At 42.9% G+C, this 27,918-nt stretch overlaps 1 protein-coding gene across 3 annotated transcripts; it reads left to right on the top strand.

The window, feature by feature from the left end:
- Positions 1–886: 886 nt before the first annotated feature.
- Positions 887–25,983, top strand: LOC135558567 (retinoic acid receptor RXR-gamma-A-like). Of its 3 annotated transcripts, none has more exons than XM_064992453.1 (10): positions 887–1,051; positions 12,757–13,046; positions 18,617–18,764; positions 21,582–21,761; positions 22,026–22,186; positions 22,384–22,513; positions 22,774–22,906; positions 23,345–23,436; positions 23,693–23,795; positions 25,481–25,983. In XM_064992453.1, the coding sequence occupies exons 1-10, from the start codon at positions 952–954 to the stop codon at positions 25,626–25,628; spliced, it is 1,485 nt and encodes a 494-aa protein (XP_064848525.1). In that variant the 5' UTR covers positions 887–951; the 3' UTR covers positions 25,629–25,983. The 3 variants fall into 3 exon arrangements, with proteins under 3 accessions (XP_064848525.1, XP_064848523.1, XP_064848526.1); XM_064992451.1 differs by having other exon boundaries at positions 23,690–23,795; XM_064992454.1 differs by lacking the exon at positions 887–1,051 and adding an exon at positions 1,360–1,509 and having other exon boundaries at positions 23,690–23,795.
- Positions 25,984–27,918: the final 1,935 nt, after the last annotated feature.

Here is a 27,918-nt window from a genome sequence, read left to right as displayed (position 1 = left end):
GACAAATGAAAAGGGGCCTGATTAGTGTGGAATGAGTTGGAAGAAAAGCTATTCATCTTTGTTAGCATCCTCCTGTGTTCTTTTGTGGGTTGTTTTTAGAAGGAGGGGGCGCTGGGGGAGTCTTTCCCAGCCAGGGTGCAGAGCGGCTGGACTGAGGGAGTGGTGGAGTGGTCAGCCGCGGTGCTCGCGGAGCGTCCCCGTCCCCCTTAAACGAGAGTTCAAGACTGTGAATGCCGGTGACTTCTGAATAACCTCCCGAGGTAGCGGGAGCTCACCCTTAAATGACCCCTATCTCTGAGGGGAGGGGGGGGGGGGTCCAAGGGGTCTTCAGACCTTCCATCCGTAGTCAAACATAGCCTGTAGCATCCCTTTGGAATTGGAGGAATTTCCACTTTAATTCCTCAATTAAGTATATAGCATATTGGCATATTTAATTGACTTTTGCTGTGCCCCCCAAAAAATTGCAGACACATTATCCTAAATTGGCATGCTTCTAATGTACTAGATTTTATTTGTAAATAGATGTCATTATTTGTAATTTAAGCAAATAAGGTTGTCATTTGGGAGAATCCCACTAGACACATACGTCATTTCAACATGTAGTTTTGATTTAGATTTGGTTGAGTTGTCATCTAACCTGAATTGTGAAGAAGAAAAAAAATCACCGTGCCATTGGATTTAGGTAAAAAGTTGGGTAACGAAATACGAAATTCCCTTATAGTGATGGCCTGTTGCAAATCCAATCAGTTTTTCACATTGATTCAGCATCATGACATTGCTTTTTTTTAATGGCATGGAACAAATGTTGATTCAACCTGTTTTTGCCCAGTGGGATTCCTGATTTCGCCACCCCCTCCGCTGGGCCCCTCCGTGTGTGGTAGCCCAGTCAGGCAACAGTAAGAAGAGAACTCAGTCAAGGCGGGGACGACGTTCACAGAGAGATGCTGCCCTATGAACGCTAAACAAGAACGTTCATATTGGAGAGAAAAAACGTACAATAATAATAACGTCCATACAGTTATGGATAACAATGACTCTTATCTACATCTAAGTAAGTATATTTTTCCGTTTCTCTATTAAGTCTTGAGTCTTGCGGTATATCCCGCATAGGCTGCTCTTGCAGTTCTCTGTGTTGTGTTTGTTTAGTTTCCGAATTCCCTCTGCACAGTCGACTTTATACGGACTGCAATAAATCCCGCGTGGCAACGTTATCTATGTAGTTAACACTTGTCCAGCGCCTAATGTGTATTGATTGACAAGGAGGCAGTGCCAATGCTCAAGTCAGCTGATAGTGATTCTGCTCCTCAGTCAGGGTCAGGGGTTGGCACTTTAATTGCGCTTTTGTAATTTATGTCCTTTCTTACGCGCCTCTTGTTAAACTGTTCGCTGCCTTGTTCTTATTTATGGGTCTGGCTTGGCACAGAAGCGCTTATCCATTCGACAGCCATATATTCACTCACCTCACGGCTGTTCTCGAGGAAAGTTCGTCAAGAAGACCACATTGAGAGGGTAGGGCGATACGATTGTTTTCTCACTGCAAGCTCTACTTCTCTTTAGCAGGTTATTCTTAATTGGTTGAAATTGTTCCTTAATTGAATCATCATATTTTTTTTCAATCAAAGATCGACAATGAAGCCACACCACAACAAACCACGAATAAGCAGTCCTGTGGACCCAAAGACTTCTTCTGTCTTTGTATTGGAGATGCACATTATTTTCTATTCTATTACATTTCCACAAAGCCTAGGCGACTGTATCATTTCCCTGTTCATATTTAGATTTTAGTGTAAAAGTATTGATCATTACAATCTATAACACCAACTATTGTCAATAATTAATTCATTTAAAAAAACAGACAAAAGTGTGACAACAATTATGTCACTGAATCAGTTTAGTGGATTATTACCAGAACAAGCATGAATCCATGCATGCAGTAAATTATACTGCTACAGAGAGGATTCTGATGGACTCAAATCCATGACTTTCTCTGCATGTTATGTTTGTGTAATGACATGCTCATATTGCTACAGAGGACATTATCCCACATTGAACCAGGAATCTGAGACATCTGGATCTATTTTTACTTCTCTCTCTCTCTTTCTCTCTCTTTTTGTCTTTCACTCTATTGTTCTCGTCCACTCTCTTCTCTCTCTCACACTGTTTCTCTCTCTAGGGTTTAGTTATGTGAACAAATGAGTGTGGGACAGGTTCATCTGTTTGGGTTCGTCTCCTCTGCAGCGGTGGACTTTGTTTTATTTCAACATTGGCATGGTCTGACTTCTGCTATGATCCCACTGGGCACAAACTGGTTGGATCAATGTTGCTTCTACGTCAGAAAAAACAACCCATATGTGATGACATTGAATCAACGTGGAAAACTGATTTGATTTGCAAAAAGTTATCAAAGTAAAGGAATTTGGAGAATTTAGTAATTATTTTCACCCAACTTTGAACCTAAATCACATGACATGGTTCCAATTATTGTTGATTTCACATTGAATTCACATTAGGTCACAATTCAATGAAATATAATTCACTAGTAACACATACTGTAATGCACCAATGCAATGGCAGAACACGTTAGTGGAGTAGGAACCAGCCATATATATGGTGCTATGGTCACGGCTGTGAGTGCCATGATCTCTTCCTGCAGCAAGCAGTCAAAGAGAGTGACAAGTCATGTGGCCAAGTCATTCTGGTTTTCACTGCCAATGGTGATTAGGAAGGCTGACATGGGATCAGTCCTGTTGACTATGGTCAGTGCTATTTGGAATCCTTAGGACGTCCCTACTCTAAATCCGAACCTTAAATCCTACCTTTGCCTAACCCTAACCGTAACCATTTTAAATGTCAACTTCAATTGGTTTGGGATGTCCCAAGGATCCCAGATAGCACGGACCCTTGACAACACAAGCCTACTAACACTCGTCCACTGACTGAGCCTCTCACATAGGCAAAAAAAAAATTAAACTGCACTGTTGGTTAGGGGCTTATAAGTAAGCACTTCACTTCACAACACCTGTTGTAAGGCCTGAGGAGGCCTCTTATTGCTATTAGAAACTGGTTACCAAAGTAATTAGAGCAATAAAAATAAATGTTTTGTCATACCCGTGGTATACGGTCTGATATACCACAACTGTCAGCCAATCAGTATTCAGGGCTCGAACCACCGAGTTTATAATTAAGCAATAAGTCACGAGGAGGTGTGGTATATGGCCAATATACCACGGCTAAGGACTGTTCTTAAGCACGACGCAACACGGAGTGCCTGGATACAGCCCTTAGCCATGATATATTGGCCATATACCACAAACCCCCAAGGTGCCTTATTGCTATTATAAACTGGTTACCAATGTAATTAGAGCAGTAAAAATAAATGTTTTGTCATACACATGGTATACGGTCTGATATACCACGGCTGTCAGCCAATCAGCATTTAGGGCTCAAACCACCGAGTTTATAATATACTGTAAGCTACTTTATTTTCTCTCGGCCAAAATAGGACAATTCTGTCGGTGTTGGAACAGCAGGACTAGAAGACAATGACCCATTTCAGTGGAAGCTTTTTGGAAATGAAAAGCGAGAGTTAATCTGGTATTTTTTACATATGGTACCATGCTGTGTTTTAGTTTGTCTGTAGACAGGGTAAGTCAACACGAGCAGCATCCTGGGTCTACAGCCTCTCCACTGGTGTCAGCCAAAGATCAATGAACTTCAGTACACTATTTGGCCTACTTTCAGTTCAGGCTCCATACTGTAGTTTGACATACTTGTTTTCCCCTGTCTGCAAGCCATCAGGTAAATCAGCAACTCTAAACCTGCTAAAAACCTGCTATTGAACATGTCTCTTCATGCGTTATTATACCATTGACATAATTCTCAGCGCTGACCATATTTGTTCATGAAAAGGTTGTTACATAAATGTCTGCTTAAAAATAACAGAAAAATGCTGTTGTAATAAGATGACATTTAGACACAGGTTTGGCAACAGATGTTGCTGTATTATATTCATCAACAGTAGAACAAGAAGAGGGTGTCAGGAAATACTCTGATTCCTCAAATACCCCAAAAGGTCCCCCTAGTTATACTTTGTTAATTATTCATTAACATTAGCATGCTTCGTTCCTACGCGCTCCCTCTTAATTGCCCCCATACTGTATAGAACTGGGATGGCAGTCTGATTTAACTACCAGTGTTCTCTGTAGTACTCATTATAATCAGTGTTGAGACTTCCTGATATCACTGAATAAATCACCATCAGTTCATATTGAGCTTCACACCACAGACAGCCAGACCGTCAGGCAGACGGGAAAGCTGATGGACAGACAAGCATTCAGGCAGACAGACAGACATGTAGATGGATCGATAGACCGACTGATATGAAAGACAGATAGACTAAGTCAATGTTGTCTGTCTGGGGTGAAGCCACATAAACTAATGTTGATTTATTCAGTGCTATAGCATGTCTGGAGCATAAGCAGTGCTCCACAGGATGAGTATCCACTTCTGAGTCTTCTCCTGGGAACTACGGCCTACTGAGAGATAAGCTGCATCTCACTCTCTCTTTTTCTATCTTTTTCTCTCTTTCTCTCTTTTCTCTCCTTTTCTCTCATTTTCTCTCCTTTTCTATCTCACTCTGTCTCCGTCTTTCTCTCTGTCTTTCTTTCTCTCTCTATCTCTCTTTCTCTCTTTTCTTATCTCTCTCTTTTTCTATCTCTCTCTCTTTCTCCCTTTTTCTATCTCTCTTTTTCTCTCCCTTTCTCTCTCTTTTTTCTCTCTCTCTCTCTCTCTCTCTCTCTCTCTCTCTCTCTCTCTCTCTCTCTCTCTCTCTCTCTCTCTCCACACAGTGGGATCCGATGACCCAACATGGGCCTCATGTTTCATTAACAATTATTTGATGATGTCCCTTAATAGGTAGTACAAGGCTTGTGTTGTGTTGGGTCCTGGGCACTGAGAGGCCCTCTATGTGCTGCTGTGTTTGTAAAGGGGTTAGGAGATAAAGAGAGGGAAGAGAGTGGGGAGATCAAGTGGCACCTTTGGTCTCCCTCCCTCTCTCTCTCTCTCTCCCTCCCTCGATCTTACTTGGAATTTAACAAGACACCTGTTATTAGTATGTAGCTTGGTACTCGTCAAATGCGTGAGTGTGGGTGTGTGTGAGCATTCTGTAGTTGTGTGTGTTGTGTACCTGTCTGTGGATTTGTCTGTCTATCTGTCTCTCTGTCCGTCTAATGGGATTACTTAGGACCTTCTATGTACTTGTAGCTTCAGTCCGCCCACAGTCGTCTCCTCTCAACTCCTTTAATGTGATGTACATCGTGGAGTTGAGAGTAACTCGGCTACGTCCAGACCTGATCCAACATATAGGATTAATCTCAGGTCCCTGTCTGCCTTCTCATCATAACCTTATTGCTGCCATGCTCTCCGCTTTCAACCGCGCTTGTTGCCGTGAGCTAGTCTTTTGTACCCGACTCATTGTGCTTTGATGCTATAACCAATATCTCCTATACACCGCTCTGTTCTTCATTCTGTCATTTTATTGTAATTTGTTCTGATTGTCTGTCTCTCTTTGTATGGAGGAAACTCAGAAATAGCAGAGACAGAAATGGTGTCAACATACAGGGCTGGCAGGCCCGGCCATTAGATAACATTTAGTCAGGGCCAGGCGCGGTGCTCTGATGTGTATCCCGGCAGGCTTGTGATTGTGAATCAGCTCCCTTATCTAATTGGTAATTTTTCTGCCCCAGTTGTAGTGGGCCCAGTCTGGGTAGCCAACGCTACTGCTTCAGTAGAATAGGAGACCAGTGCTGCTCCACAGATAGAGGGGCTCGTGGTTGGCTTTACTCTTTATGGAAACTTCAGAACTTTGTAGTCTCTTGTAGAATTATAGGGGAATTGAATAGAATAGCCTATAGAGCATCTACATAAATAGTGATTCTATTTCTATGCCATACAGTAACTGCTTGTACATAACATCTCAATGTTGAGATGTTTATTAGCTTTTTGGGAATTTGTTTTTGTTGTGTGAGTTCAATTGTGGTCAGAGATAGTGGCCAGTTTCTTAGAGACGGAGATCAGTGAAGGCACAGTATTGAAAAGCTTCTAGCCTTGGAGAAGGTCCAGTTGTTTTCTGTACAGCAGCACCATGTCCTGCGTTCCTCCCCTGCCCAAAAGCTCTATAGAGCTGCTTCAATATACCATCTCCTCCAGGGGGATAATCCCCATTAATCCCCCCCCCCCCCCACACAAGCAAACACACACACACACACACACGTGCACACTCCCTCTCCAAAATCCACAGACGGTAAGCCCCTCCCCTGCTACCCCCTGGCCACATGGCATATGACTTCCCCTGCCCCCCCCACCTCTGTTAATCAGGACATGAAATAGACACCAGGATGGAAATGTTAACCTCCGAGAGAGTGAGAGAGAGAGCGAGATCAGGGTTTCTATATACGGTGGGAACCCACTCAGAATGTGGTTGACTTTATTCATTGTATATGATGTTACACAATGCTTAGAAAACAGACTCATGAAGATGCATGGAATGATGGTGAACATGTATGAAATGGTTGATTGAACACCTGTTACCACATGCATTTGTAATGGTCTTATGTCACTGTCACATGTCCAAGGCTATTTATGTGAATACATAAACAGTTGTATGTAGCATGTGTTGTCTTTTATCATGATGTTATAATGACAGTGTTGCTGAAAAGCCAAAACAGTTGTAAAAATCACAAATTTAGATTGATATAACAGATGTAACAGGGTTGACATGTCTAAATGTAACAGGGTTGACATGTCTAAATGTAACAGGGTTGACATGTCTAAATGTAACAGGGTTGACATGTCTAAATGTAACAGGGTTGACATGTCTAAATGTAACAGGGTTGAATTATTAAAAAGTCAAACCACAATGTACTGTAAGTAATATGATAACAGTCAAATGGTGCAGTTTGGTGTGTAGCTATAGGAGAGAGGTACTCTGTCTTGGTTACAGTACATTATGTATCATATGAGACAAAATGTATACACTGAGTGTACAAAACATTAGGAACACCTGCTCTTTCCATAACATAGACTGACCAGGTGAATCCAGGTGAAAGCTTTGATCCCTTACTGATGTCACTTGTTAAATCCACTTCAATCAGTGTAGATGAAGGGGAGGAGACGGGTTCAAGAAGGATTTTTAAGCCTTGAGACAATTGAGACATGGATTGTTTATGTGTGCCATTCAGAGGGTGAATGGGCAAGACAAAGCATGTAAGTTCCTTTGAACGGAGTATGGTAGTAGGTGCCAGGCACACTGGGGACACCGTTTCCCGTCCCTATCAAGAATGGTCCACCACCCAAAGAACATCTAGCCAACTCAATATTTGGAAGGTGTTCCTAATGTTTGGTATACTCAGTGTATAAAATGGTGTGTATAGACAGTATGGACAGTATATGAATAGAAACGGTGTGTACAACAGTAGTTATATAGGATGAGCCATGACTAGAATACAGTATGTACATATAAAGTGGGTAAAACAGTATGTAAACATTATTAAAGTGACCAGTGTTCAATGACTCTATGTACCTAGTGCGGCAGTCTCTAAAGTGCAGAGTTGAGTACCGAGTGGTAGCCGGCTAGTAACAGTGATTGAGGTTCAGGGCAGGGTACTGGGTGGAGGCCGGCTAGTGATGACTGTTTAACAGTCTGATGGCCTGGAGATAGAAGCTGTTTATCAGACTCTCAGTCCCAGCTTTGATGCACCTGTACTCTCCGCCTTCTGGATGACAGTGGGGTGAACAGGCAGTGGCTCAGGTGTTGTTTCTTGATGACCTTTTTGGCCTTCCTGTGACATTGGGTGCTGTAGTAGTCCTGAAGGGACTGTAGGCTGTCTCGTCATTGTTGGTAATCAGGTCTACCACTGCTATGTCGTCAGCAGGCTTGATGATTGAGTTGGAGACGTGCGTGGCAACACAGTCATGGACGAACAGGGAGTGTAGGAGGGGGCTGAGCACACACCCTTGTGGGGCCCCCGTGTTGAGGATCAGCGTGGCAGAGGTGTTGGTGCCTACCTTCACCACCTGGGGTCAGCCCCTCAGGAAGTCTAGGACTCAGTTGCACGGGGCGGGGTTCAGACCCAGGGCCCTGAGCTTAGTGATGAGGTTGGAGGGCACTATGGTGTTAAAGGCTGAGCTGTAGTCGATGACCAGCATGCTTACATAGGTATTTGTCTTGTCCAGGTGGGATAGGGCAGTGGATCTGTTGGGGCAGTGGGATCTGTTGGGACTGAATACAACCTGTAGTGGGTCTAGGGTGTCAGGTAAGATGGAGGTGATATGGTCCTTAACTAGCCTCTCATAGCACTTCATGATGATAGAAGTGAGTGCTATGGAGGGATATTAATTAAGTTCAGTTACCTTCGCTTTCTTGGGTACAGGAACAATGGTGAACATCTTGAAGCAAGTGGGGACAGCAGACTGGGACAGTGAGAGATTGAATATGTGCATAAACACTCCAGCCAGCTGGTTTGCGCATGCTCCGAGGGCGCAGCTTGGGATGCCGTCTGGGCCCGGTAGCCTTGCGAGGGTTAACACTCTTAAATACCTTACTCACGTCGGCCATGGAGAACTAGAGCACAGAGTCATCGTGAGCGGAGGGGGCCCACGGTGGTGGCTCGATGTTTTCCTCAAAGTGGGCGAAGATGGGGTTCAGCTTGTCCGGGAGCGAGGCGTTGGTGTCCGCGATGTGGCTGGCTTTCCCTTTATAATCCATGATTGTCTGGAGTCCCTGACACATATGTCTTGTGTCTGAGCCGTTGAATTGCTACTCCACTTTGTCCCTGTTCTGGCGTTTTGCCTCTTTGATTGCCTTACGGAGGTCATAGCTGGATGTGGTTAAATGTGGTGTTCGCACTTTCCAGTTTTGTGTGAATACTACCATCTATCCACGGTTTCTGGGATGGATAAATTGTAATCATCTCGGTAGGAACAACATCCCGTATGCACTTCCTGATAAACCCAGTCACTGAGTCAGTGTATACGTCGACCCGGAACATTTCCCAGTCCGCATGATCAAAACAATCCTGAAGCATAGATTCTGATTGGTCAGACCAACGTTGAACAATCATCTTGGAAATAGATGTCCTCTGCCATAGGAATTGATACAGTGTGATTTCCTGATACGTGAACAAGGAAAAAGTGCATATCTGGTTTAGTGCATGAATCCATTCACCAGTGGTCCCAAGCCATTACGAATACAGTATATCAGCAGTTGACTCCATATTCCCATTAGTAACTGTTAGCAAAGTTACTGTATCCTCCCATGTAATACTGAATTGTTTTATCAATGAATGTGAAGCTTTGAGTTGGACTGAATGGACTCTATTTCACTTCACTCTCCTCTCATACTTAAGCCATACAAGTTAATGATGTCTGCTCGGTGCATCTTCTGTCATTTCAACAGGAAAAAGGGACAAATCTACAAGAGAGAAGGGACATCTTTAATTAAAAAGTCATCCAATCCCCCACTGGGTATTTGAGAGAGCCCATCCGACAGACAGGATAGAATTTTCTCCTTTTCTAGGCCAAATCCCTTTAGACACATGGAACAGGGACAGAGACTGCACGTGTGAATGAATGTGTATGTTTGTCATGTAACGAGCAACTGGGAAATGTGTTCTACAGTGCCTCAGCATGCTGCCGTGTAGACCAAGCCCCCACTCAACCGCTTCCAGCCCACTACCTCTAATATACATCCCATCACACACACACACACACACACACACACACACACACACACACACACACACACACACACACACACACACACACACACACACACACACACACACACACACACACACACACACACACAGTAAATAACCAGGTTGGAGATGCTTACAGAGGCTAAGAGGATTATACGGTCCCTGATTGATCAGACATCATCTCCATTTAGACAGGAATGAGTGGGCTCTGTCTCCACACACCAGGCCTGGGCTTTTCTATGATCAGTTTTGGCTCTCAGATCATAATGAATACGACAGGGGAGACCAGACCAGGCCAAAAGGCCACAGGCCTGCTTTTTACATGATTAAGCTAAGGCGCTCACTGATCATATTTTTTTATTATGATGATGGTATCTCTATAAAAGTCAGTGAAAAACCACTTCTAAACCACTTAACCCAGACGATGTTTGTATGGTGGCATACTCATTTACATTCATATGTGTACGTGTGTGTTGCTCAAATATACCTATTAATGTGTGTGTGTGTGTGTGTGTGTGTGTGTGTACACGTGTACGTGTTTGTACGTGTGTGAGGCTCTTTGCTGTTGGAATTTGACATTTAGCAGGCATTAATATCACAGGAGGAGCTGTGCCAAGAGACAGAGAGAGAGAGAGAGAGAGAGTGTGTGTGTGTGTGTGTGTGTGTGCCACTCTACAGCTGCTTGTAACACACACACACATGATCGGGGGCTGCCAGCCCGCCGCCTGCGTTGGAAGGGTCAAGCCCCCTGCAGATCCTCCGCGGTATCGCCTGCAGACATGAGAATCATAGCAGGTGTCGGAGATTCCGAAGGAAAAGAGGAAAGCGACTTAATAGACATTAGCCAATCAGAGTTAGATATGTACGTAAACTACCAGCCCCTGATGCTCCTTCCTGACTTTGACAGTGAGTAACATAGATATTGTGGGAGCAATATGGCCACTTCGACCATACATATAGTCCATAGTAATATACTTTGACTTGGTAGGCACTGACTGTATGCTAGGTACAATAGCTAATACATTAATTCACTGAAGTATGTGGGTATGTATTTGTTGGCATAGAACGATTGACATGATATATCACTCACTGTGATCTTTGCTGAACACGAAGTGCTGGGTTCTGTCTTCAACAAAAATGGCAAGCTGTGTGTTGGTGTCTTTGGACCTTTGTGGCACAATAGTAGACAGTTGGTGAAAGTGTGTGTGTGATCACACACAGACACGCACACATTTATTTTCTAGATTCTGTTCAACCTGTCTAAATATACATTGGGGTTTCCTGCGTCTGGTTTGGCAGAGAAACTGCTAAAGGTACAGCTGTTACTACACAATATGAGGAAGTGCCTTTGTCCTCCTTTAGCTTGTTTTAGACTTGCTACTTTTATAGATAGAACCTTTTTATATTTGTGTGAGCGTTATGTTTATTGTAATGCGTGGATTATGGTGTGAAGCGTGTGTGTGTGTGTGTGTGTGTGTGTGTGTGTGTGTGTGTGTGTGTGTGTGTGTGTGTGTGTGTGTGTGTGTGTGAGAGACTTTCTGTCTGCATGAAAATCAAGTAGTCATTTAACACTGCCACACAAAACGTCCCAACCCCACTAGCACATGCTAGTATCAGTGACCACTGTAGACTGGCGTCCGAGCGCTGCTGGTCTGGCTGACCTATCAGACTCTGTCCTGTGTAACATGAGAGAGATCACTGTACCCAGGACTGACTATGGCGACCCTGAAACCATGCCCCATGCAAATGCCACCCCCCATTAACCCTGTGACACACAGCTCTGCCCAACAGCCCAACCTTAAATTGTTGGGGCCTGAAATGTCAACCTGTCATTCTATATTCCAGCTAGAAAGAAAACGCTGGCCGTGCTACAATCTGCATACATGTAAATAGATTTGATAGTTGATAAAGCCCTCTCTTGTTGAATTATGTTTCTGTAGGAATGGGGTTGTTGATATGATTTTTTTGATGACGCAGATTTATAATGGGAGTTTTAGTCGGTTTGTTTTGGAAGGGAAATAACCTTCTATCACCTTCTGTTGTTCGTTCGTTTTGTTCTCATACAATCATGGCAATTTCATATCAACCCAAATTGCTATACAAACTAAAAAACAATCTTTGTGCAGCATTAAAGTCTCACTTTCCTTATGTAGGCTAATGTTTGTCGTCGTGATGTAGGCTAATATTTGTCGTTATTTTGGCTAAGGTCATAGAGAAAAGCTCTATGATGTTGCCCTATCATCCCTCTAGCGTCCCTGTAACATCCCCCTGACATTTCCTCATGTTGATGCATAATGTGAATATGACCTTATAAAGCTCCTATGAATGATCAGATCAGTGTAGCCTGTCTCTGCACTGACCTTTTGGGCTATTCTGGTGATATATGGAAGTCCCTTATGCAGGTTTTCCCCATGCACTGACCCCCAAGCGACCAGCTACATCAGGCTACATCAGGTCCATCACAGTGCATTACCAGCTGGATCAGTGATGAGGTTAAATGGAGTGATGGACATTTTGGACCCCTGGCTGTCTACTCAAGCACCTCGTTTTGCTGTGAAATGGGGCTGATTGGGTCTAGTTGTTATTCTCTGGTCTGATTGGTCATCACACCGTCTGTGAACCAGAACCAAGGTCTTTTGCTGTAGTCATGACATTTTATTTTCATATGGAATAGACTAGAATAGGTTAGAGTTTTGGTTCTACACTGTAGATTTCTACCTGCAACATCTGAATGTTTCACTTTATTGATCCCTATGAAAACAGTTATCGTCTTTGAGGACAATATAATTTATATAGATGACGGTCGAATTCATGAGGCACCAACTACATGAACTGGTCAAATAAGAAATGCTTGTTTTCAGTTGTAGCAAGCTTTTCTACGGTGTGCTCTAATGAATAAACCCCTGCTGTGTTCCATTCTGTTCTGTTCTTTTATTGATTGCCGTGTCTCCTAACTCCTTCATTCTCATCTCTGATTGGCTGTTTTTTGCTCTGATTACAGGTTCTTCTGTGCAGGTCTCGCACCTGAGCTCCACCCCATCTCAGTCCCTCAGCACCATGGTGGGGCCCCCTCACCACCACCCCTATCACCACCACCATCATCATCATCACCACCCCTCCGTCATCAGTGCCTCTGTCAACCCCGGGCAGCCCCTCCCGTCTCCCATGAGCACCCTGGGCTCGCCATACAACGGGCAGGGCAGCTCGCCGTACTCAGTCATCACCTCGTCATCTCTGGGCTCCCCAAGTGTCTCCATCCCCCCTACTTCCACCATGGGCTTCAGCACACAGGTAATGGTCAATGTATTCACAGTCAGAATTATTAGTTGCTTATATTTGTCCTATTTTTGAATTGGAAATGTATTTTTTTCATATCCCAACTCCCCCTGAGACAGACCATGACCAGGGCTCAGCCAATTATTGACGACGACCCTGGAGCAATTAGGGTTAAGTTCCTTTCTCAAGGACACATCAACAGATTTTTCTTCACTAGTCGGCTTGGGGAATAGAACCAGTGACCTTCTGGTTACTGGCCCAACACTCTTAACTTCTAGGCTCCCTGCCTCCTGGACAATTATTTATGCTCACGCCTATACACACACACTTGTTAAACACGAACACACTAAAAACACGAGAGGCCTTACAGCAGGTGAGCCGTCCCACCAAAGTAGCTTTGGAACTACTGCATTGGATACATTGTTGTCACTTATATGAGTCTCTCAATGCCCTAGCCTTGCATGCCAAGCTTCAAAGCCATGCCAATTGAAGGAGACTACTCTACACCCAGCTGACTAGCCTTTCCTGGCCTGTTGTATTTCTAACTGTTTCTCTGTCAGAGCTGATACTACAGAAGTCTCAGACTCCTTAGTGGTCATCTGCATCCTTCTAACACAGTGGTCACCAACCCTTTCTGAGTCAAGATCACATTCTGAGTCAAGATCACATTCTGAGTCAAGATCACATTCTGAGTCAAGATCACATTCTGAGTCAAAATGCAGGTTGAGATCAACTGCTCAGAATAATTTTTACAGGACTTGAAATAAGTAAGCCTATGCAAAGTTAACCTATTAAAAACAGTATTGTAGAAATGAGGTTTGTGCAGTAGGCTATAGGCCCAATACGTTATCACTGCATATTGGCTTTGCTTTAATTCCCCTGCCAATGTATTGTTGTTCAGACCACTTTTTATATTATATTAAACAATTAGAGGTAGACAATATGATCACACCGGTAATAGATCCGTTGTTGTATTACATGTGAGGCACATCTGAGAGAGCATACATTTGCTTTTTATTTGTATTTTATTGGGCTGATGGTGCCTGCATTTGATTGTCTCAGAGGAGAGAGAACGCAGCATCCGGAGGGTCTACCTCCTAACGTTCCTCCGCTCTCCCTTTCCTCCGCTGACCAAAAAAAGACACCGTCTTCCAGCTGATAGTTAAGCTCGAGTCACACCGCATTATTTCTGCCTCACGCACAAATTCATGTTGTTACTTCAATGACCAGAGAAAGTGAAATATTCCTCGATATTAAAGAAGACCCAAGCCGCTGATAATAACAATGCAAGCCCACCTATACACTTTCCTACTCATTCTTTACAGCTGCAGTGTTTGTTGTAGCACGAGTGGAGGTAGGAAGAATGCACATTTTATGGTTTATAAAACTGTTGAATAAAAAGAGTAAAAACTTCAACATGAACTCATTCATAAAAACAGCAGCTCTTTGCTGTATTCGTTGACAGTCTCTCTGGTCATGGTTTTAAACATTTTGAAATCTCACAGTATCGACTTTGTTTTAGCTTCTTTTACCCCTGCTACGTTACTTCAAACAGATTTGACCTCCAAGAAGGCAGAGTTTGTACCTTCAGACACATGAAATGGTTCTAAATTGCAACACTTCCCCTACCTGGCATGTAGGGCAGCTGAATCAGGTGCACCTACCGCCAACAGCCTGAGACAAATAAATACAAATAGGAACGCAAGGCTTCATTGTTAGGAATGCCTTGGAGATTGGTGACCACTGTTCTAACAGAACCTAGAAGGCTAGCCTGACCCCACCCACAGTGGGGTCGCCAAAAATGCATCTGGTTTTCAAGGGAAATTAAAAAAGCCCGTGACACAACTTCTGCTTTTGGATGTTAACAAGGCAACACTCTATCTTAACATCTCCACATTTACTGGATTGGTTGACCAGTGCAGAGGAAAACCTCCCCTGACAGTTTTTTTTCTCTCTCGTCAGGACCAGAAAGAAAGAAACACAGCTCAGGCCTGCTACATTAGGTTAGCCTGACCCAGACTCATTCATGTCCACAGACTACAACTGAATCACTGCCCTAGAAATAGAACCTCATTCTATTCTGTTGCTCAATTCACTCGTACCCACTCCATTAGTGAGACAGCGCTTCCACTTACTTCGAGTCCAAATAGATAACAAATGGGGAAAATAGAGGCTTACTCTTGTGAATTTAAAAGTTAACATTTTATTCAGTTAGTTAAAAAAAAAACATTGCCGTTCTGTCCTGCATTAAATAGAATCTAGAATGTCTCCTTTTCTGACCATTCTTTTGCCCAGTCCCTGCCTTTACCACTGGCAGGGCCTCTGCCTGCCCTAGAGGGGATGAGCGAATTGTATTTGGCTGTCCCACTCGGAGCTAACTGAGCTAAGCTAATGAGGCGTGATGGCTAGTGAGTCGGAGGGAGATATCATTGACCCAGCCTGCTAAGCTAAAGCCTTGAAGGCTAGCTAGCTAGCAGAAAAGAGTACACAAATGGAAGTCATCTAATGACAGCTGTGCCAACAGGCTTCTGTAAAGCAAATAGGAACACATATGCAATAGTCAGATTCAGATCCATTTATTGCCAATAGGATGTTAAAATTGGATTTCTTCTTACCGCTAATAGTGCAGCTCCCTTTTGGTCTCAAAGAAATAGACACTTTCAATGAACCGGCACATTCAATGAGCCAAGCAACAGAGAAATGTGTATAGAACAGTCGGTAGCATAAAGAGCACTGTGAATAATGTATAGGCTATATGAAGTATTCAACAAGGGCCCCATGGCTGATATGTGTGGAGTGAGAGACATGGGATGTGGTGTGTAGACTAACTATATAGGTCATCCGTGCATATGTTGCCTTTGTGTATGTGCGTGAGTGTGTGTGTGTGTGTGTCGACCCTGTCGCCTTTTAGTCTACAGTAGAGTACAGTACACAGCGGTAGGCCGACTAGGGGCCAGAAAGCTCTGTTACTACTCAAACACAGGCTGGTCTCTTGACCTGCAATAGTCCCTTAACCTGTGTGTGTGCGTGTGCGCGCGCGTACACAGCAGTCTAGGTCCAAGAGGCTCCTAAACAGCTTCTACCCCCAAGCCATAAGACTCCCGAACATCTAATCAAATGGCTACCCAGACTATTTGTATTGCCCCTCCCCCTCTTTTACACCGCTGCTACTCTCTGTTGTTATCATCTACGCATAGTCACTTTAATACCTCAACTAACCGGTGCCCCCGCACATTGACTCTGTACCGGTGCCCCTCTGAATATAGTCTCGCTATTGTTATTTTCCTGCTGCTCTTAATATTTTGATAATTTTATGTCTTATTCTTATCCGTATTTTTTGAAACTGCATTGTTGGTTAGGGGCTCGTAAGTTAGCATTTCACTGTAAGGTCTACACCTGTTGTATTCGGCGCATGTGACTAATACAATTTCATTTGATTTGAGCATGCCTGTATAGCACAGCGCATACATCCCTCACTGTCAGAATAATGCAGTTTTAGGAGGATGTTCTCATTCTTAATGATCAGACCTGGGTTCAAATAGTATTTGTTCTATTTCTAATATTTTAGCTGGGCTTGATTGAGCTTATCTGGCACAATGGAACCAATGGAATAGTCCTTAAAGTGTAAACCCCGCCCCTCTGGCACTCTAGACAGGCTCAATCAAACTCAAAGTATTTCAAAGAACACAAATACTTCATGGTCTGATAATGATCGGCAGGCAGCCTAGCGGTGGGCCGGTAACCGAAAGGTTGCTAGTTTGAATCCGAGAGCCGACTAGGTGAAAAGGTGAAAAGGGCACTTAACCCTAATTGCTCCAGGGTCGGCATCTATAATGGCTGATCCCTGGCTGTCACCCCACTCTCTGAGGGAAATGCAAAAAAACACATTTCCATTTCACACCAACAATTGTACATGTGTAAAACAGGACAAATATAAGTAACCCCTATTATACCTTTAGATGGCCCAGAGTAGCTTATAACGTTTCCTTAAAGAGCAACTGAGCACACCAATTGGCACGTGTGTTTTTCTATTGCTCATTTGAAAATAAGTTTTCAGTCTTGGATGTGTGTTTTCTGACCGATACAGTTTGGTTAATGATGTTTGTCCCCCATGAGACACTGTAGATACGGGAGCCTATTTCACTTCCTCAAAATCCCCAGAATTAATCTAAGATAACTCAGGAAATCTGTCATTTATTTTTGACGTTTTTGCTGAGGATGTTTTAGTTGCACGATTTTATATCTAACCAAGGTGTTTGGTGCAGTAGTTCTCATGTAAAAAAAAATGCACAATGTGTTGTCTTATGTAAACAAAGTCGGAGCCTTACTGTCTATGCTATTGAATAGAGAGCAATCACCGCAGCTGGTCACCCCATGATAGTGGGCAAAGGGACATCGTCAAATCAAAACCCAACCTTCATTTACCCTTTGTAACGCAAAATCTTTCCAAACTCTGTTTTAGACCAGACTGACTTTATTACAAAAATTACCCTATTTAGACTTTATTGTCAATTTTGACACTATATTAACTGTTTATGACTCATATCGATACCACATAGGCCATTTTCAAAGGGATTAGTTGATTTTAAAGGCAGTCGCTCTTTAATGACCAACTACCTCCCTCTACTGCTCTCATGTGGAACTGCATGTAACAGGTTTCAATGGAGTGTTTTCAGTTGAGTTCAATTAGAATTCAAACTGGTATCGGCAGATATAATTTTGTGCCCTTCCTTAAGAACCTTGTGTCCATGTTGACTGTGGGTGTTTACTGAGAGTAAACATTCAAAGTGAACTGCTACTTCCTCACCAAGAGGGAACAGGTCACATGACAAAGGAAAAAACACTTCCTGTAAGGTGGGAGACAGAGGCAGAAAGGACAAGGGAGGAGTGAATACAAACACACGTTAGCACACCTGTGGGCTATTATGTTTGAATGATGCACATTGATTGACACGCGTGCATACACACAAGTACACTGAGGAAGGCACTGACTGTGTAGCTAATGCATGGTTGAAATAGTACATAGCTCATCTGTAAATAGCCCATCCAATATACGTCATCCCCATACTGTATTTATTTATTCATCTTGCTCCTTTGCACCCCAGTATCTCTACTTGCACATTCATATTCTGCACATTCTACCATTCCTGTGTTTAAATGCTATATTGTAATTACTTTGCCACCATGGCCTATTTATTGCCTTACCTCTCTACTGTATTATTGATTGTATGTTTCTTTATTCCATGTGTAACTCTATTATTGTTGTATGTGTTGAACTGCTTTGGTTTATCTTGGCCAAGTCGCAGTTGCAAATGAGAACTTGTTCTCAACTAGCCTACCTGGTTAAATAAAGGGTGAAATATATATATATTTTTTTAAATAGGGATGTTGTCATAGAAAGACTGACATAATATATCACTCACTGTGATCTTTGCTGAACCGGGAAGTGCTGAGTTCTGTCTTCAACAAAACTGGGAAGCTGACTTTTTACTTTTGACCTTTGTGATGCAGTTGGCGAAAGTGAGACACCCACACACATTACCCCATTAACCCCCTCTCTGCTGTCGATGTCCCCCTCTCTGTAGATTAACTCTCTGAACAATGTGAGCAGCAGTGAGGACATCAAGCCTCCTCCAGGCCTAGCTGGACTGGGTCACATGAACAGCTACGGCTGCATGAGCCCAGGGTCCATGTCCAAGCACATCTGTGCCATCTGTGGGGACCGATCCTCAGGTAAAACACAACAGGCCCTAGACTAGATCATACTATAATGTAGCGGGTTACCAGACTAGACCATACTATAATGTAGCTGGTTACCAGACTAGATCATACTATAATGTAGCGGGTTACCAGACTAGACCATACTATACTGTAGATGGTTACCAGACTAGACCACACTATACTGTAGATGGTTACCAGACTAGACCACACTATACTGTAGATGGTTACCTGGCCAGACCATACTATACTGTAGATAGTTACCTGACTAGATTATACTGTACTGTAGATGGTTACCAGACTAGACCATACTATACTGTAGATGGTTACCAGACTAGACCATACTATACTGTAGATGGTTACCAGACTAGACCATACTGTACTGTAGATGGTTACCTGACTAGACCATACTGTACTGTAGATGGTTACCAGACTAGACCATACTGTACTGTAGATGGTTACCTGACTAGACCATACTATACTGTAGATAGTTACCTGACTAGACCACACTATACTGTAGATGGTTACCTGACTAGACCACACTATACTGTAGATGGTTACCTGACTAGACCATACTATACTGTAGATGGTTACCAGACTAGACCATACTATACTGTAGATGGTTACCAGACTAGACCATACTGTACTGTAGATGGTTACCTGACTAGACCATATTATACTGTAGATGGTTACCAGACTAGACCATATTATACTGTAGATGGTTACCTGACTAGACCATACTATACTGTAGATAGTTACCTGACTAGATTATACTGTACTGTAGATGGTTACCAGACTAGACCATACTGTACTGTAGATTGTTACCTGACTAGACCATACTATACTGTAGATGGTTACCTGACTAGACCATACTATACTGTAGATGGTTACCTGACTAGACCATACTATACTGTAGATGGTTACCTGACTAGACCATACTGTACTGTAGATGGTTACCAGACTAGACCATACTGTGCTGTAGATGGTTACCTGACTAGACCATACTATACTGTAGATGGTTACCAGACTAGACCATACTATACTGTAGATGGTTACCAGACTAGATTATACTGTACTGTAGATGGTTACCTGACTAGACCATACTGTACTGTAGATGGTTACCTGACTAGACCATACTATACTGTAGATGGTTACCAGACTAGACCATACTATACTGTAGATGGTTACCATACTAGACCACACTATACTGTAGATGGTTACCAGACTAGATTATACTGTACTGTAGATGGTTACCATACTAGACCACACTATACTGTAGATGGTTACCATACTAGACCACACTATACTGTAGATGGTTATCAGACTAGACCATACTGTACTGTAGATGGTTACCGGACTAGATTATACTGTACTGTAGATGGTTACCATACTAGACCACACTATACTGTAGATGGTTACCATACTAGACCACACTATACTGTAGATGGTTATCAGACTAGACCATACTATACTGTAGATGGTTATCAGACTAGACCACACTATACTGTAGATGGTTACCAGACTAGACCATACTATACTGTAGATGGTTACCATACTAGACCATACTATACTGTAGATGGTTACCATACTAGACCATACTATACTGTAGATGGTTACCTGACTAGACCATACTATACTGTAGCTGGTTACCAGACTAGACCACACTGTACTGTAGATGGTTACCTGACTAGACCATACTGTACTGTAGATGGTTACCTGACTAGACCATACTGTACTGTAGCTGGTTACCTGACTAGACCATACTATACTGTAGATGGTTACCTGACTAGACCATACTATACTGTAGATGGTTACCAGACTAGACCACACTATACTGTAGCTGGTTACCTGACTAGACCATACTATACTGTAGATGGTTACCAGACTAGACCATACTATACTGTAGATGGTTACCTGACTAGACCATACTGTACTGTAGATGGTTACCTGACTAGACCACACTATACTGTAGATGGTTATCAGACTAGACCATACTATACTGTAGCTGGTTACCAGACTAGACCACACTATACTGTAGATGGTTACCTGACTAGACCATACTATACTGTAGATGGTTACCTGACTAGACCATACTATACTGTAGATGGTTACCTGACTAGACCATACTGTACTGTAGATGGTTACCTGACTAGACCACACTATACTGTAGATGGTTACCTGACTAGACCATACTGTACTGTAGATGGTTACCAGACTAGACCATACTATACTGTAGATGGTTATCAGACTAGACCATACTATACTGTAGCTGGTTACCAGACTAGACCACACTATACTGTAGATGGTTACCTGACTAGACCACACTATACTGTAGATGGTTACCTGACTAGACCATACTATACTGTAGATGGTTACCTGACTAGACCATACTATACTGTAGATGGTTACCAGACTAGACCACACTATACTGTAGATGGTTACCAGACTAGACCATACTATACTGTAGATGGTTACCAGACTAGACCATACTGTACTGTAGATGGTTACCTGACTAGACCATACTGTACTGTAGATGGTTACCTGACTAGACCATACTGTACTGTACCATAGTTTTTCCCTTGACAAGTTACATGGTTTGGAAGATATTCCTTCCCTACTACTAGTATACCATACCACCTTCATCAACATAGCTACAGGAGAACTAAGCCAAAACATTTCCTTATGAAATGCTCCATCATATTATATCCCCTCACTAACGGCATTAACAGGATGATAACATCCAGAGAGAACCACACAACAACAGTTCATTTACATTAAGAGGTGATCTGATCGATACATTATTGATCTTCTATATATTCCATGTTTTTCCAGGGAAACACTACGGTGTGTACAGCTGTGAAGGCTGCAAGGGCTTCTTCAAGAGAACCATCAGGAAGGACCTCAGCTACACGTGTCGAGACAGCAAGCAGTGCCTGATCGACAAGCGCCAGCGCAACCGCTGCCAGTACTGCCGCTATCAGAAGTGTCTGGCTATGGGCATGAAGAGAGAAGGTGTGTGTGTGTGTGTGTGTGTGTGTGTCTGTGTGTGTGTGTCTGTGTGTGTGTGTCTGTGTGTGTGTGTCTGTGTGTCTGTGTGTGTCTGTGTGTCTGTGTGTCTGTGTGTCTGTGTGTCTGTGTGTCTGTGTGTGTGTCTGTGTGTGTGTCTGTGTGTGTGTCTGTGTGTGTGTCTGTGTGTGTGTGTGTGTGTGTGTGTGTGTGTGTGTGTGTGTGTGTGTGTGTGTGGGTGACTCAATGTTTGTGTGTTCCTCTGCGCAGCGGTGCAGGAGGAGCGTCAGCGGGGCCGGGAGAAGAGTGATAATGAGGTGGAGTCTACCAGTAGTTTTAACGAGGATATGCCTGTTGAGAAGATACTGGATGCGGAGCTGGCTATCGAACCCAAGACTGAAGCCTGTATGGAGGCGAGCGCAGGCAACTCTGTAAGCAAACCTCCCTCTGTCCATCCATCCACCCATCTCTCTCTCTCTCTCTATGGACAGATCTCCACTACGTCAAATCATATTCGTTGTCCTGAATGCTTGAGGTCACTCTACACATGTCTATTTGTTCCAAACTCAGTGTCCTCTTTCAAAGCTGATTATTGAATAGTCCATGTGTGTCTCTGTCTATCTGACAGAAGAACGACCCGGTCACCAACATCTGCCAGGCAGCAGACAAGCAGCTGTTCACCCTGGTGGAGTGGGCTAAGAGGATCCCCCACTTCTCTGAGCTGCCCCTGGACGACCAGGTCATCTTATTACGAGCAGGTAGGCTCCAGCTACAGCACAGCAGATCACCATGCCTGTTCACACACCATAGACACCTATTGATTAATCTTGTGCATTGATGGAAATATTTACTATGAGTCGTGGTGGTAGAACAATACAGTATATTTTTGCACAGATCTGTTTCCTTAGCACAAAATTACCCCTCTGGACACGTAGGTAGTTCTAGTCTCAACAACATAGTCACAATTCAAGTTAAACTCACCAGTTAACCACAGTGTGTTTTTCTGTCTCTCTGTTAGGTTGGAATGAGCTGCTCATTGCCTCGTTCTCCCACCGCTCTGTGACAGTGAAGGATGGTATTCTATTGGCCACGGGGCTCCACGTACACCGCAGCAGCGCCCACAGTGCCGGGGTGGGCTCCATCTTTGATAGGTCGGAGAAAAATACTTTAACAGTATAACCCCTTGACATGTGTAATATGGATACCATAGTAACGCATAGCCCTCACCACAGGTGGCTGGTGGCTCCTTCATTGGGGAGGACAGGCTCATATTAATGGCTGGAACGGAATCACTGGAATGGTATCAAACACAGCAAACACGTTTCCATGTGTTTGATACCGTTCCATTCACTCCATTCCAGCCATTATTATCACCTGTCCTCCCCTCAGCAGCCTCCTGTGGCCTACACTGTAGCTTTATCTTATGTAACATGGCTAGAAATGTAGCCCTGGTATTTCTACAGTAGTAGAAATGTCTTTAATGATAGTTTGTTGAGCATCTATAGATGGATTTGCAAAATAAAGTGTTACCATGGTTTTTTCCCTTGACTTGTTTTCAGTGTATTTTCTTGCTGTGTTGTGGTCTCCAGGGTGCTGACGGAGCTGGTGTCTAAGATGAAAGACATGCAGATGGACAAGACTGAGCTGGGCTGCCTCCGAGCCATTGTTCTCTTCAACCCAGGTAACTACCATCATCATACAAGAGGTGGCTCGTCCAGGGAGGAAGAGGAGGATGGTCATCCTCATTCATTTTAGCAGTAAAGATTGTTGTCCAATTAGCTTATATATTTTAAATCATTTTAAGTTTTTAACTCACCGACCACCATATATTCGACTTTAGAAATACATTAGAAATACACTTATAATATATTTCACGTACTGTTTACTGTGTGCACAAGGGTAAGTTTCTGTCTATGAATGTTGTTTGCTTCCAGATGCCAAGGGCCTGTCTAATCCTACAGAGGTGGAGGCCCTGAGAGAGAAGGTGTACGCCTCACTGGAGTCCTACACGAAACACAGATATCCGCAGCAGCCTGGCAGGTCAGTCTCTTACAGTCACACTCTCCTTCAGTCTTATACATTTTCTGCTTAATTTGGGGCTGCATTCAGTCCCTATTGTGGAAGTATCCCAGAAGACCCACGCTAAAATGTAAAGGACATTTCAGAATTAGCCCGACAAATTCAGCCTTTACCGTGAATGCAGTCTTTGCAAACGTGGGAACATTGCATTTCAATTTCAATCAAGCTATAACATGGATCTCCCACAACATAGATTTAATCCAATCCCTAGTCTCGGTAAATGACACACTCATACACACCAATGTCCAGTCATTCAACAGTCTCATGTGTCTGACTCTTCCTACTATATGACACTGCAGCTCTTTAAAATATCACACTTTACTCCACCCATATAGGCTCTATTTTTCCCATATTCCTTCTCTGCTAAGTCTGACTTAAAGACGATAAATCATAATTCATCTTCATGGTTTGCGTATACCATTACACCTTCACTCCACACACAGAGATGCATACAAAGCTCTCCTTCGCCCTCCATTTGGAAAATCTGACCATAACTATATCCTCCTGATTCCTACTTACAACCAAAAATTAAAGCAGGAAGCACCAGTGACTCAGTCTATAAAAAAAGTGGTGAGATGAAGCAGATGCTAAACTACAGGACCGTTTTGCTAGCACAGACTGGAATATGTTCCGGGATTCTTCCGATGGCATTGAGGAGTACACCACAGTCACTTGCTTCATCAATAAGTGCATCGAGTATGTTGTTCCCACAGTGACTGTACGTACATACCCCAACCAGAAGCCATGGATTAAAGGCAACATTCGCACTGAGCTAAAGGGTAGAGCTGCCGCTTTCAAGGAGCGGGACTCTAACCCGGAAGCTTATAAGAAATCCCACTATACCCTGAGACGAACGATCAAACAGGCAAAGCATCAACACAGGACTAAGATCGAAAAGATTTGGCATGGGTCCTCAGATCCAGCTTTACAGCTGCACCATTTAGAGCATCCTGACGAGTTGAATCACTGCCTGGTATGGCAACTGCTCAGCCTCCGACCGCAAGGCACGACAGAGGGTAGTGCCAAGCTTCCTGCCATCCAGGACCTCTATACCAGGCGGTGTCAGAGGAAGGCCATAAAAATTGTCAAAGACTCCAGCCACTCTAGTCATAGACTGTTCTCTCTGCTACGGCACGGCAAGAGGTACCGGAGCGCCAAGTCTAGGTCCAAGAGGCTCCTAAACAGCTTCTACCCCCAAGCCATAAGGCTCCTGGACAGCTAATCAAATGGGTACCCAGACTATTTGCATTGCACCCCATGCTGCTGCTACTCTCTGTTATTATCTATGCATAGCCACTTTAATAACTCTACCTACATGTTCATAATTACCTCAATACCGGTGCCCCCGCACCTTGACACATTGACTCTGTACCAGTACCCCCTGTATATAGCCGAGCCTCTTGGACCTAGACTTGGTGCTCCGGTACTTCTTGTTATTTACTGCGGCTCTCTTACTTTTTTTTTAGAGAGATTTTCTTAAAACCGCATTGTTGGTTAAAATGGCTTGTAAGTAAGCATTGCATTGTAAGGTGTTGTATTCGGCGCATGTGACAAATAAAATTTAATTTGTTAAGGCTTTAAAATTACACCCCAGACAAGAGTAATCAATCCTCCATCCTCCCTCTTATCTACTTTCTCCTGGTTAGATTTGCCAAGCTGTTGCTGCGTCTGCCTGCACTACGCTCCATCGGCCTCAAGTGTCTGGAGCACCTCTTCTTCTTCAAGCTGATAGGAGATACGCCCATAGATACTTTCCTCATGGAAATGCTCGAAGCGCCGCACCAGATCACATGACACAAGTCTTACCCATTGTAAATACCCCCTAAACCCAATTCCCAGATCCCGTACCCCGGAGTACAACTGCTATGAAGTCAAACTTGAGAGTTCTTCACTTGCATATTTTGTACCGAGCACAATTAATAATGTGAAAACAAAAAGTTTCTATTGGTATTTTAAGAAATGCAACACTGTCAAAGGTGAATTTTAAAAAGGATTTGTTTTTGTAAAAAGAAGAGTATTAATTATCAGATCTAGCAACAAATGAATGCAACATGAAGTCTTATTTTATTCAATGATGAACGGTATGAAATACAATGTCACCAGGATAGAATATCTGTGCAAATAAAAAGACAACTTTTAACATAATAAATTGCTTCAAGTCTGGTCAATTCATTCTGTCAACCTTTATTCTCAACCTCCATTAGATTTTTATTTAAAGTGCAGTTACAAAACAGGACAACAAAGATAAGTCACATTCTTTAAACATACTGTATGTAAATTATGACATGGCTTTAGAAGCTTCTGATAGGCTAATTGAAATCATTTGAGTCAATTGGAGGTGTACCTATGAATGTATTTCAAGGCCCTACCTTCAGTACCTCTTTGCTTGACATTGTGAGAAAATCAAAAGAAATTTGGAGAAATGTCCTCTGGTCAGATGAAACAAAAATAGAAATGTTTGGCCATAATGACCAATGTTATGTTCGGAGAAAAAAGGGGGATGCTTGCAAGCCAAAGAACACCATCCCAACTGTGAAGCACGGGGGTGGCAGCATCATGTTGTTGGGTTGTTTTGCTGCAGGAGGGACTGGTGAACTTCACAAAATAGATGGCATCATGAGGAAGAAAAATGGTGTGGATATATTGAAGCAACATCTCAAGACATCAGTCAGGAAGTTAAAGCTTGGTCGCAAATGGGTCTATCAAAATGGATAAAGCATACTTCCAAAGTTGTGGCAAAATGGCTTAAGGACAACAAAGTCAAGGTATTGGACTGGCCATCACAAAGCCCTGACCTCAATCCCATAGAAAATGTGTGGGCAGAACTGAAAAAGCGTGTGCCAGCAAGGAGGCCTACAAACCTGACTCAGTTTCACCAGCTCTGTCAGGAGGAATGGGCAAATATTCACCCAACTTATTGTGGGAACCTTGTGGAAGGCTACCTGAAACGTTTGACCCAAGTTAAACAATTTAAATGCAATGCTGCCAAATACTAATTGAGTGTATGTAAACTTCTGGGAATGTGAACCACTGGGAATGTGATGAAATAAATAAAAAATGAAATAAATAATTCTCTCAACTATTATTCTGACATTTCACATTCTTAAAATAAAGTGGTGATCCTACCTGACCTAACACAGGGCATTTTTACTAGGATTAAAAGTCAGGAATTGTGAAAAACTGAGTTTAAATGTATTTGGCTAAGGTGTATGTACACTTCCGACTTTTACTGTAGGATGGGGGAAGAAACCTAGCAAAGATTTGAACAGAACCTCACTCAGTCAGTTTGTTATGCTATAAACTTGCAATAAACTCAATGGTATGTGGTAACATCATGTTCTGTGTCCTATTGTAATCTCCTTCCCATATGTGAAGTAACCTATTAAGAGAGAGCACAAGCAGCGTTGGAAAGCCTGAGTATGTGAAATGCGCGGAAAAGCTAAACAGTAGTAAGACATAGAACCACAGTTTATTTCATGTCAGTGGACCAACCAACAGCTCTCCCACTTGCCATACATCATTTTGTGTTGCATTAGTGAAATTGTCAAATACTATCTAATTATTCTCTTGAAATTAGAGACTTACCTCATAAAACGTCTAGGTTACACACAAAGTTGACATGTGTGTCTCGTTTAGTATTGCTCTTTTAAGTGACAAAATATGTACTTAATCTCTTTATAACACATATTTCATCCCAACAAGTCATTGCACATCTCCTTTATCGAGTATTTATTAAATGTCCATTCAAGAGTGTTGGAGCAAAAAGAACAACTGAGGTCTGATTTTCATTAATTCATTCCAATGCCAGCCACCCTTTACAGCAACGATACTCAAATTGGGCCAGGAGTTCTTCCTGACTTTGCAAAAACTCTGGGCCCAAGTTATAGGCTATAATAATAGTAATATTTGTCCCATTTCACATGTATTAATGCGCATGCATGAATTGGAAATGTAAAAAATTCCACCCTCGGAGTGGTGTCACAGCCAGGGTATGCCATTATCAACGGCTACCCTGGAACAATTACGTGCCTTGCTCAAGGGCACATCAACAGATGTTTTACCTTGATGGCTCAGTGCTTAAAAC

Source organism: Oncorhynchus masou, chromosome 17 (genome assembly GCF_036934945.1).
Source record: "Oncorhynchus masou masou isolate Uvic2021 chromosome 17, UVic_Omas_1.1, whole genome shotgun sequence".
NCBI lineage: Eukaryota > Metazoa > Chordata > Actinopteri > Salmoniformes > Salmonidae > Oncorhynchus > Oncorhynchus masou.
Note: the sequence above shows the minus strand (reverse complement) of the source record. Positions and strands in the feature narration are given on the sequence as shown.

Coding starts and splice junctions, on each gene's coding strand:
- LOC135558567 (XM_064992451.1), top strand. CDS start 952: ATGAACGCTAAACAAGAACGTTCATATTGGAGAGAAAAAACGTACAAT. Junction 22,187..22,383: donor AGGCGAGCGCAGGCAACTCT/GTAAGCAAACCT, acceptor TCTATCTGACAG/AAGAACGACCCGGTCACCAA. Junction 22,907..23,344: donor GTGGGCTCCATCTTTGATAG/GTCGGAGAAAAA, acceptor TGTGGTCTCCAG/GGTGCTGACGGAGCTGGTGT.